Below are 12,251 nucleotides of genomic sequence, written 5' to 3'. Positions count from 1 at the left end.
CTCTTAAACCCTGATTAGTTTTTAAATATCCTCTTACTATCTAACCTCACTGGATATATTCCAGCTTTTCTTCCTATATTCCCCAATAGGCACCTCCTCTTCCTCTCTGGCTAGTATTCTATTCATTTCTTCAATGGTGCCTTTGCTCTTATTATCTTCCCACCTTTAATGCCTTCCCTCCTACCCTGCACCTATACAAAGCCTTACCTATCATTTGGCTCAGCTCAGTTCCCACCTCAATGAAGCCTTCTTTGAGTTCTCTTTGCACTTAATAGTACCATAACTTAGTACTTAATTATGTTCTGATTATTTGATGATCTTACTTATTGCGCCCAAAGAAACTACAAGCTTCTTGAGGGCAGTGATTGTGTCATACTTATGTAGCCCCTATAGTGTGGGCACATAGTAAATACAGAAACCACGTATTATACTTTTATCTCCCACAGTGCCCTATACCATGCTAGGGCCTATAGGTGCTCAGTAAATACTTTTTGATTGGAGTTGGGGTGGAAGCCCTCCAGGGAAAGTAATTCATTTTCCCAGCCTATCTGCCTAAGCCTTGCCTTGGGTGGAAGCCTGTGATGTGGAAGAATCTGGAAATGAACCTCTCCCCACTCCCCACTGCCAGGGTTTTGTATTGTTTTCAGGTGCCAAATAAATACTCATGTTTGTTATTGAGTGTCACCATTACCTCTGTCCTCATGGCTAACCAGATGCTTAAAGTCTTTCATTTTCCTTGTGGATCTACCTCACCACTTGCTTACATATTACCTCCAGAACTCAAAAAAAAAAAAAAATACAAATCTTAGCCTATTCTTATGATAATGAACTGATTGCCTTTGTATTCAACTACTGTGGCCATGTCCATGGACAACGACATCAAGCATTCAGTGCCCTATCTATTAAGTCAGAGGAAATTTGGCAGGTCAGCAAATATTCTAGTAGGTGAGGTGAGTTCAATAAGTTATCAGTCTTATTAGAGGACTGTAAATGAATGGTCTAGTGCAGGATTCCATTTCTCAATCTGACTTGGGCATGAGGCTTTAAAGAGCTGGGATCTTGATCTTAAAGGAAGAACTGTAGTGGTAGAAAATAGTGAGTGAATTATATAGAAATGGGACTAATTTGGAGATCAGAGAGCCAGGATTAGAGTGGGTTAAAGGGAATGAGCTTTGATGACCTTGGTAAAGCAGAAGGTGTATAGAATGATAAGAACAATAAATTGGTTGTTAACGTGATAATAGATTATAGAGAATTTGGGGAATGGTTGTGGGAAAAAAAAATAAAGATAAGGAGCTAGAGTGTCATGTGAAAGAACCCTCCCTCAAAAAAAAAAAAAAGGATTGATTGACCTAAAGGATAGTTATTAATGATTGAGTGTGAGCTTGGAAAGAAATCACTAATGGAATACCCCAGAGATCTGTATTTATACTGTTTTATGTATTTGTCATGGCATATTTATGATTACCACATTTGCAGATACAAAGGATAACTTGAAATACAAAATCAACATCCAAAAAGATCTTGATAAACTAAAAGCTGGACCAAGTCTAATGCTGTAAAACTTGACATGGATAATGAAAAGTCTTATACTTGGATTCAAAAAGTCAGCTTCAAAGTACAAGGTGGGGAAGGGTCGACTAGATTGCAGGTCATTAGGTCAGAGCAAAGGGCATTAATGTACTTTATGTATATGTAATGGAAGCCCCAAAACATCTTAGGTTGCATTCAGAGAAACATGATGTGCTAGATAAAGGAGGTGATAGTCACTTGTAAACTAGAGAGACTGGAGGCTTCTAAATAGTCTTGAATTTATATCATGTGTATAGGTGGATGAAACTCGGGATATTTAACCAGAAGTAAAGTAGACTGGGTAGAGAATGATGAAAGGAGACATGAAGATTTGAGTTTGATATAAGGACAAACTTTCTAATAGTTAAAGCTTTCTAAAAGTCTTAGAGCTTGTCCTGGGAGGCAGTGGGATTCCCTTTTACTCTGGAGGTGGTTTGGCAAAAGCTACATGACTACTTGTTGGCAATTTGTAAAATGAAATTCCTCTTGTCCCTTTTTAACAGTTTCTAAAATGAGGCTGGAATTCCTTAGGTAAAAGGAATATCCCAAAGGGGACATTAAGATTTGAAGAGGTGGAGTTAAGGAAAACTCCCAAGATAGTTTGAGGCATCAGCAGGTCAGTGGGAAAGTAGGAGGGATGAAACAAGGTTGACAAGGAAAGTGTATGGAAAGTGATTTTTAGAATGAAGCTGTTTTTAGTAGTGAGACACACAAAGAGAAAATGAGTAAATTGTCCCTGAACTGATTATTCTTTGCCTTTTCCCCACTCCTTTGGATAAAGGTATTAGAGGTTGGATTTCACAACCCTTGCCATCTCCTTCCTTACCTTCCTCCAAAAAGATTGCCTTTTAAAATTACAGCCCTCCCTAAATTGAGGGCTTCTTTTCTCCCCACTCTCTTTAGTGCCTAATGGGTGAGAAGTAGGAGAAGCAAAGACAAAAGTATGCCAGACAAGAATAAGAGGGGAAATACTTGCTCCATCCCCCAAAGCCCACAGAACCAGTCTTAAGACATCAGAGTGAGGTGGTACCATTGATAACATCCCTAGGGGGCAGCTGTGTGGCCCAGTGGATTGAGAACTAGACCTAAAGATGGGAGATCCTGGGTTCAAACCTTGCCTCAGCTACTTCCTAGCTGTGTGACCATAGGCAAGTTACTTAACCCCAATTGCCTAACCTTCTGCCTTGTAACCAATACACAGTATTGATTGTAAGACAGAAGGTAAGGGTTTTGTTTTTGTTTTTTTTTTTGAAGTATCTCAATCTTTTGCCACAGAGAGCAAGTTCCCAAATCAACTCCTTTTCTCTATCCCATGATATTTCTCATTCAAATTATCTCAGACCCTAGCCGAGAAAATTCTATACTTTTTTCTTGTAAGCCTCAGACTTTCCTCCAGCCTTTAAGGCCAAAACACACACAAATCCTTTCCTTTTCACATGTCTCTTGAATCCCTTCCCGTAGGGCTCTTTTCGTTAGGAAAATACCCTAGTTCAACAGATGGTTCAACTTTCAAAGCATCCCTGCCACATTGACACAAGCCCCTTCATCTTAGATCCCTAACCTACTCAGCATCCTGTCTTCCAAGACCTTGGCCAAATCCATATAGAGCTTGTGGCTCTTCATTCATCATTGACTCTTAGAAACTCAGGAAGTTGTTTCACTTTCCAGAAACTTTCCTGCCCTTTATTCCAGTCCAAAAGTAAGTGCCTGGTCAATACCTGTATGAACTGTTCGGGTACTTGACTCCTTCCTTCAGTTACTGACTCCAGCTCAGGTTTGGAGAGGTAAACTAATTGAAGGCAGTTGTTTTGGAGGCTGCCAAGCTATTCAGAAGCAATACTTTGCTGCCATACACGTGTAAAGTAGGAATATAAATATATACATATATATGTATGTGTGTGTCTATATAGAGGTGTATATGTATGTATGTATATTGTATGAAGTAAATACTTTATACACACATATCTTTAGCCAGAACAAACTTCCCCAGGATGAGAATCTTTTCTGTTTCTAAAACTTCATTAAATAATGGCCTATACCAGTGGTTCCCAAACTTTTTTGGCCTACTGCCTCCTTTCCAGAAAAAATATTACTTAGCACCCCCTGTCACATACTTTCACTGACCCCAAATGCACCTGTGGCCATCACCGTCATCCTGAATTGCTGCAACACCCACCAGGGGGCAGTGGTGCCCACTTTGGGAATCACTAGTCAACATCCTTCTTAAGTCACCACCATGTCCCTGCCCACTTCTCCCCATTTTCCCACATATGCGTCTGTGACAGGGGACTCTGGGTTGCTCTAGAATGTTTTTGAACCTGGTAATGTTCAGAGACCCACTCTTTCCTCTTCCCTCCCCTTACTCTGTATGGTTTCACTGTGCCTTGGCCAGAATTCAATTAAAGGCTAGACCTTTGGGTTTCTCCTTCATGCCATCCCAGAATCTTGAGACGAACCCAAACATACATGCCCAGAACCCTGTGTTACTTTTGTAACACATCATTTCCCATGCTCCTCCTAATATTATACCTTGCCCTCCCATCATCTCGAGTCCAGGCTACCTGTTCTTTTGTAATTAGGGGAACAGAGGGGGAGACACATGGCAGGAGGAGTGACAGTTGAGACAGAAGAGAAAATGTTCAGGGGAGGCAGAGGCAGAGGGCATATTCCAGGTTGTTCCATTTAGCCCTTATCCCAGGACATTTACTGAGCTGAGGTGGGCATAGCATCATTTGCTTCTGCATCATCTCTTACTGTTTCTGTCAGGCTCATCATAAGTAGGCCCAAATATGTGTGTCCTACAATAACATCAGCCCACCCTAGAGCAAAGGTTCCCAACTTTTTTCAGGCCCTGACCCCCTGGATTTTAGTGACCCCGCCCCCTGCAGTCCTTATTCAATATAAAATATAAAAATTTTAGATCTCACAGTGCATATAAGCATAGGAAATAGAAATTAGCTTTTCAGAAATTGGCCCTTTTATAGCTTCCCGTACCCCCTGAGGATCACGTACCCCTGTTTCAGAACCCCCTTTGCTCCTCTCTACTTTTCAGAACCCAAATTTGATCCTGTTTGTCTGAATATTCTCTTCCTGTTCCTTCCATAACTGATAGATATTCCATGAGCTTTTTGAGAACTCAGCCCCTCCCACTGTGGCTATTAGTGGGGAGAAGGTGACATTCATAAATCAGCCGTGGATGGGCCCAAGGTCATTCCCCTTCTGCTTCCCATGGGCAGTCCACACCTCGAGGGACATAAAGGCAGGACATAAAGGGAATGGCATCAGTGGCAAGAGCTTTTAGGGACTCCAGGGAAGCTTAGAAAGGTGGAGGAGCAGAGGGACAGACCAGCGAGGATGGACAGAGGGAAGATGCTGCAGAGGGAGTCCAGGCCTTGGGAAGGCAGAGGGCTGGGGAGGGGGCAGCGAGGAGAGGTGACAGAGCAGCACCAGCTCCTCTCCAAGGTGAGTGTCTGACCAGATGCCATCCGTCTGCGATGCTCAGACCTGTCTGAGCAGTCATCTCCCCCCAAAGGGAAGGATGTGGAGTAGAGTCCTGAGCAAGACATCCCCCTGGCCTCCAAATCAGAGAGACAGGTCTGGGCTCGATAGAAGGGAATGCTTTCCAGCAATAGGATCTATTCCCAAGTGAAAAGGACTGTCTTTATGTGGGTGGCACCTCATGACTGGAAGCATTCGGGCAGAGGCTGGATGATCAGGGGGGATTGTGAGGGAGACTGGAAAAGAGATTGCTGTGGAGGTAGGGAGGACTAGGTGACTAGCCCTCCAGGGATGAGGCTGTGATCTTGTGCCTGGATGCTGGGCAGGGAGAGGCGAAGGGAAGGAAGTGTAAAGCTAGAGGAGGCACTTGGCAGTGGGGTGGGGAAGGGTACTCCTCTGGGGGAGTCCCCTGTGGGCCCTTCCCTTCCCCCCTCCTCACACCTGCTTCGACCCCAAGCAGATCAGATGTGGCAGTGGGGGGTCATGTGACAGGGGGGGACTATAAATAGCAGGAGGGTGGGCATGCTGCCCTAGACTCCTTGGGGCCAAGTAGGAGGTGAGGTTCAAGGAGCTGTTGGGGAATAGGGGGCCAGTCAGGCCAGGGCCCGGCCCAAGGCTGGGAACATGGACCGTGCTGGGTCACTGCGACCAGGGGGAGAATCGAGCTGGTGGGGCAGTGCCCCTCAGTACCAGTATGTCTCCTTTGAGCACTGCACCAGTTATGGCCTGCCCTCTGAGAACGGGATCCATGAGCACAGGCCCCAGGGGAATGCAGGCCCTCGACCCAACGTTCATCCTACACAGGTATGACACAGGGCTGGAGGGAGAGGAGGCTTGGGGGGGGAAGGGGGGGGAAGGGGACAAAAAAGCAAAGATCAAAGGTGTGAGGTGAGAGGAGACTTGAGCCATTCAGGAGGGGCAGGGGGAAAGGAGGCTGGGCACAGACTAGGAGCTAGGAGACAGGAGAGACAATAGCAAAAAGGTGGAAAGATATTAATCTTGTTTAGAGCAAGAACTGGTTTTAAAAATGATGCCTTATTCTGCCTCACAGACATGGAGATGGATATACTGAGACCAAGAGGAACATGCCTGTAATTATGTTCCCATAGAATTCTCTAGCACGGGGCAAATCTATATGTGATAGAAGTGATCTTTACCTGCAGACCCATGACTGTATGTTTTCTGACTCTTCCCTGGCCCCCATCCCACCGTGTATACATCAGGGTTCATTTCCCAATCTGTGTTCTGACCATCCTGTAGGCACACATACACATGTTCTTATAGAACAGTCTGAATGGCACAGGGGCATGCATGCAGCGTACTTTCTGAATTACAGTTATGCAGAAATATGCCTGCTGCTGTGGGTATACCTACCTACGTGTAGGTGTGCTCACTGCCTTTACGCCTACTTACAATCATGCAGACACATGTACTTACTTGTAAGCTATAGAAACTACCCTTACTTCCCCAATAAAACAGGCGTGGAGAAGGTTAAGGAACTAGTTAAATGGCCACATTTCAGATACATCAATATAGGATGGTATAGCAAACTCTTAACTTATTTAAGGAGAGATATTGATTGAACCCTATAGCCATAATCAGCTTGGCACACTGGATGGAGAACTGAGCCAGGTGTCAAAAGACTATCTTCTTGAATTCAAATGTGGCCTCGGACCACCTGTGTTGACCCAGGGCAAGTCACTTAACCCTGTTTGCCTTCATTTCCTCATCTGTAAAATGAGTTGGGCAAACCACTCCAGTGTCTCACCAAGAAAACCAAAAATGGGATCATGCAGAATTGGACACAAGTGAAATGACTGAATAACAACAAAATCCACGGCATTACACTTGATCCTGTGGGAGACACCAACATGAGACCTTTCTCCATGAAGAGCTTACAGTCAAGTTGAGAGAAGCTGGATATATATGAAGAAAAAGATAAGACAGGAAGAATTGGAGTATGAAATAAATGCTATAGTCTCATAGGGATTTAGAAAAGGAAGCCATCAATATGGACTGTTAATTAGTAAGTGTGCCCAAGGACAGCAGTTGAAGGTAGAGGGGTCAGAGGAAGCCTAGGGTAGACAATTGGAGCAAAGAATCTGGGCATACCCAGAGGGAGGAAAAAATCAGGAGAGGTGGGAGGAACCAACTCAGCTCTGAAATTTTCCTGGGAGAAGGAATTGTGGTTTGGCAAGTAAATATGATTAAATAAGGAAGGTGATAAACAGGGCAGGAAATGGTAGAAAAAAAGTGGAAGTGGGAATCAACAAGGTAGAAAAATATATTAATGAGGGATATTTGGGGAACATGTCAGAAAAAAAGAGGAAACCAACAGTGAGAAGTACTTTATCTCATGGGATATTTTGCCACTTTGGGCTGAAGGGGATCAAGGAAAGTCTGGGAACCAAAGAGGGCAGATTGTCCAGGTAGCATGGGAAATAAGATCCCCCACAGTCACTGATTCTGAGAATTTCTCAGGGCTTCCTGAGGCCAAGAATATGAGAAATGTGGGAGCTCGTGCATAAAGATCAGTGATGTAGTAAAGTCACTACTATGTGCAAGAGGGAGGAAAGAAAATTATTGGTTAGAAAATTTGCTCTAATGTCAGGGAATGGACGCAGAATGTAGCCAAGGGGGCATAAGTTGAATGCTAACCCTTGTTTTACTGATGAATGTAAAAATATGTTCAAATGCCCATTTTGTGTCCAACAAGATAATACAGTCTAGTGAGAGAGACGAGAAAAGCCTATTTTAAATATTAGAGAACCCCGCAAGACAGTGTGTAATTAAGTGATAATCTGGGATGTCAACTAAAAATGTAATGGTATTTTAGAACTGGCAGAGGCTGTAGGGCTCGTATTTACTGGCTGCGTGACCTTATCTGAGCCTCGGTTTCTTCATTTGTAAAATTGGAATGAACACTTTTCTCTACTTATGACACAGTTGTCTCTGATGAGATCATGTTTATCAAAGTTCTTTGTAAATATAAAGTGAAGAACCATTTAATTTTGAGCCATTATCAACAGTACAGATGAGGTGGTCCCCAAGGTTCCTTTTAATTTTGGAATTCTTTGATTCTGTGGGTTTAAATGGTCAGAGAAGGCTTCGTGGAGAATGGTACCACTTAAGCTGGGACTTTGAATGATGTAGCATTTCAGGCAAGGGGAGAAGCCCTAAGAAAGACTTCTGGGTGGAAACAAGCATGACATTTCACGGAAAAGAGTAAAGCCTGGTCTGGCCACAAATGAGATTTCAAGCTGCTAAGTAGTGAAGCCAACCTTTAAGAGGTAGAGTGAAGGGCAGACAGGTATCACAGTGGATAAAAAGAATCAAGGTCTGCAGTCAGGAGGTCTTGGGCTCAAATATGGACTCAGGCACTTCCTAGCTGTGTGACCCTGGGCAAGTCACTTAACCCATTTTGCCTAGCCCTCGCCCTTCTGTCTTAGAGTTGTTACTAAGAAGGTCAGGATAAAAAAAAAAAAAAGAAAAAGAAAATAAGATTCTGAAAGGCCTTGAAAATCAATCCAAGGAGTTTGGTTGGAGTTTTAATTTCTCCCTTTCCTTGTCCTCTCCACCCCTCCTCTTCCTTGGGGTTGGGGTTAGCACTGAGCCAAAGGGTACATATTTAGCTCTTTTAATCTCCTCCCACCCAGGGTCTGATGTCAACCCTCCCTCCCTCTTGTACACACCTACCTCCCCCTCAGCCTGAGACCCAGGGGAAATCAAGCATCAGGGCCAAAGAAAGTTAAGCAGCTAACTAGGGAAGTGGATTCAGTTTGACCAGCCTTGGATTTGCTGTCTGAGCACCAGGTGGGGGAGCAGAAGCAGGCACTGCCCCTGTAATTAACCCCAATCCAGAAAATAGGATGCCCCGTGTCCCTGTCTGGGTCTTCCAGCTTAAGTTTCCAAACTCGGTGGCTTTTATTGTGAAACCTGATCTCTCCTACCCCAGGCTGACCTGAACTCACCCTGCTCCCAGAGATGGGTGGTTGCAGGAGGAGCGTCATAGGCGCTGTATCCCCTCCTCATCAAGCACATGCTTGACACTGGGTGGTCGGTAGGTGGTTTGCAGGACAAAGTCCCTCGGTCCCTCCTTGAAACCTCATCGCCTCTGTTAGCGAGTGGCCCCTTTAGGGTCCAGGGTTCCCGGGCTAAGGAGATCCTTGCTCTCAGTCCCAGCACATGAGTAGATTTCTGATCATCTTACTCTGGGGAAAAGGGGATTGACAGCAGGGGAAACTTGTTCCTGTTTTGAGTTACTGATTCACCAGGATCTATGGACAGAGAGAAGGATGGGAAAGATTAGATGGAAATGGGGAAGTGGCTGGGCTGTGTGCACCCATGTACTCTCTTTGCCTTCATAGGATAACAACTGAGGCTGTACACACCAAGGCAAAAAGGGCATCATTTGTAAGTCTGGTAGGCCATTACAAGAATAGTGAGATGAGGAAGGGTCTTAGAGGATTCTATTGGAAGAGGGACTTGGTGGTTTTCTGTGTTTTAATATCATGCATAAATTACATGTAAAAGCATCTAATTGACATGACTGGTTAGAACTCACAGCTCTGTGTATTTGGGACCGGAAAACAACAACAACAAAACCCGACTCAGCACCCAATTCCTGACTTTTTGTTGTTTCAAAGTTTCTGTCGTGTCTGACTCTTCATGACCCCATTTGGCTTTTCTTGGCACATATACTGGAGAGGTTTGCCATTTTCTTCCCTACAGAGGAGGAAACTGAGACAAATAGGGCTAAATGACTTGTCCAGGGTGACACAGCTAATAAGTGTCTGAGGTCAAATTTGAACTCAGGAAGATGAGTCAACTTGACTCCAGGCCAGCACTCTATTGCTACCTTATTCCAAAGCAAAAAGAATTTGGGAGATGGATGACCGAAGAAGAAGAACGGATAGGCAAAGAAGGGTGACAGATGGACAAAGGTGGGGGTAGGAAAGACAGAGCCCAGAAGACATGGAATAAATGGAGAGAAGGATATTATGAGTGAATGGGCTAATAAGAATGGACAGTTAAAGACAGAGGAAGAGTTAGTACTAGAGAATAAAAGATACATACATGAATGAATGACCCAACTACCAATGCCTGTTTTTTGTGAGCTGGAGAAGCCTATTCTTTCAACCTCTTTCTATTTTGATAGGTGACTTTGTCTCTAGCCCTCAATCATCTGCCTCAATTCTACAAAAATTAAGTACCTACCATGTACAAGGCACCATCCTAGTGACAAGGTCCAAAGACAAAAAAACATTCAATCTTTGTTCTCTAAAACAATGACAAATTTTTCTGATTGCATACTCCATCAGTTAAAAAAAAAAGGACATATCGACAATGTATGTATATTTATTTACAAGTTATATGGTTTAGTTGCCATTCTAATATGTTCATTTTAGATATATACAAAATAGAAATGAGAATGAGATGAACAAACAATTTAGGTATCCCTTCCACACCAGGACTTTACTCACTGAAATTTCAATATATCGAGAGTCAGTATAAGAAATTAAATGGGAATTTTGGGTGAGTTTTGCAGAAGCCACTGACAATACAAGAAGGTCAGCAGAAAAAAAAATCAGAAAAAGGACTCAGAAAAAGTTTAAAAGAAACTCAAAAATGCATTATATATGTGTATAGTATTGTGTAATGGCAACATATTTTATCAATACAATAAATATACACAATTTATTTTTAAAGTTAAAATAAGTAAAAGAAGTTTGTGAAAAGAACACAAAACTCAGCAGACAACAAAGATAGAAATATAGATATCTTTAAAAAGTAGAGTAACTCATAAACACTTCTAAAGGTACTGTTAACACCCCATAAAAGAAAAAGAAAATATTTAGATTTTTTTCTCTGGTACCAAGGAAGGGCCAGAAAATCTTATGTGGATTTTCCAGATCACGGGGGCACTATGCCCCTAACCCCCATGATGTGTAAGAGATACCTGTATTTTAAAATAGCTTTTGTTTGATTTCTTTAATAGTACAAAAACATTTTGCTTTCATTAAAATATCATTGATTGAATAAACTTCATTATTTTTGAAGATCTTTTGGTTTAACAGTTTGTGATGCAGAAGTGCAAAGGTCTGGTTCTATATTCAGCTTCTTTTGATACTTCATTTAATAAGTATCATAACTGAAAAAAGTCCTCACAGTGATATGTAGCGGTGTGTCTGTAATCCCTAGTACGTGTTAAAGCTGAGACTGGTGGATCTATTGAGTTTAGGAGGTCTGAGCTCAGTGTACTAAACCAGCTGGGGGCCACACTGAATTGAACATGAAAATGGTAATTTAACCCAGGATTTAAATGCTTATTTCCTTCCTTTTCCCCTTCCCTACAAACTCCCCCACCCCAACCAAGGAAGAGTGAAGTGGGCCTGGTTAGAAATGGGGTAGGTGAAAGCTTTTTGGTCCATCAGTAGTGGGATTAGATCTATGAGTACCTGCTGTATTTGCAGTCTGGGTAAAATAGGGAGACCCAGTCTTAAATAAAATAATAAAATAAAGATTTCTATGTCCAAGTAGAAGCAGCACATTGTTGCCTGTACTTAACTAATTCAAGATACTAATTTTCAATCTCATCTCATCCACCAGTTATACAAAGGTTTTAATAAAATTAGAAAAATTCCATCATCAGGGAAGTGCTCTGTGGTCTCTGAAGGACAGATCTCAGACCAAAAGGATTACTGTACCAGGTGAAGAGAAGGGAGATGATGATACCCAGGTAGTTCCTGATTTCCTGGTGGTGAAATGGCCTTCTTACTCATTTCCAAATTGTCCAGTGACCTGAGTTTTGTGTTTTCTTTCCTTCCTTCCTTCCTTCCTTCCTTCCTTCCTTCCTTCCTTCCTTCCTTCCTTCCTTCCTTCCTTCCTTCCTTCCTTTTTCTCTTTCTTTCTCTCTTTCTACTTTCTTTCTTTCTCTCTTTCTACTTTCTNGATAGAAACAGTGATAGAAATAATAGCAGGGCCATATCCATACTCTTTTTGCTTTATGCCAACTCCAAGTGAAAGAGGCCCCCTGAAGACCTCCCATATCCTTCCAGACCCACATACCCAAAGGCTTTCAGCATCTCATCACCCTCCAATGTATGTGAGCCTGAGAAAAGCTCTCATCTAGAGACTGTTCTTACTGACTAGTGCCCTTTGAATGCACCCCAGTTCTAGCT

General features: G+C 42.8%; 1 protein-coding gene across 2 annotated transcripts in view; it reads left to right on the top strand.

The window, feature by feature from the left end:
• The first annotated feature begins 5,660 nt into the window (after positions 1-5,660).
• CLCN1 (chloride voltage-gated channel 1) overlaps positions 5,661-12,251 on the top strand; it is a 36,862-nt gene continuing 30,271 nt past the window's right edge. For both annotated transcript variants that reach the window (XM_044677953.1, XM_044677952.1), the window contains exon 1: positions 5,661-5,874. In XM_044677953.1, coding sequence (XP_044533888.1) covers positions 5,695-5,874 — 180 coding nt within the window. In that variant the 5' untranslated portion in view covers positions 5,661-5,694. The remainder of the gene's footprint in view (positions 5,875-12,251) is intronic.

The sequence above is a fragment of the Gracilinanus agilis genome, chromosome 5, assembly GCF_016433145.1.
Source record: "Gracilinanus agilis isolate LMUSP501 chromosome 5, AgileGrace, whole genome shotgun sequence".
Taxonomy (NCBI): domain Eukaryota; kingdom Metazoa; phylum Chordata; class Mammalia; order Didelphimorphia; family Didelphidae; genus Gracilinanus; species Gracilinanus agilis.
This window is presented reverse-complemented; position numbering and strand designations above follow the sequence as displayed.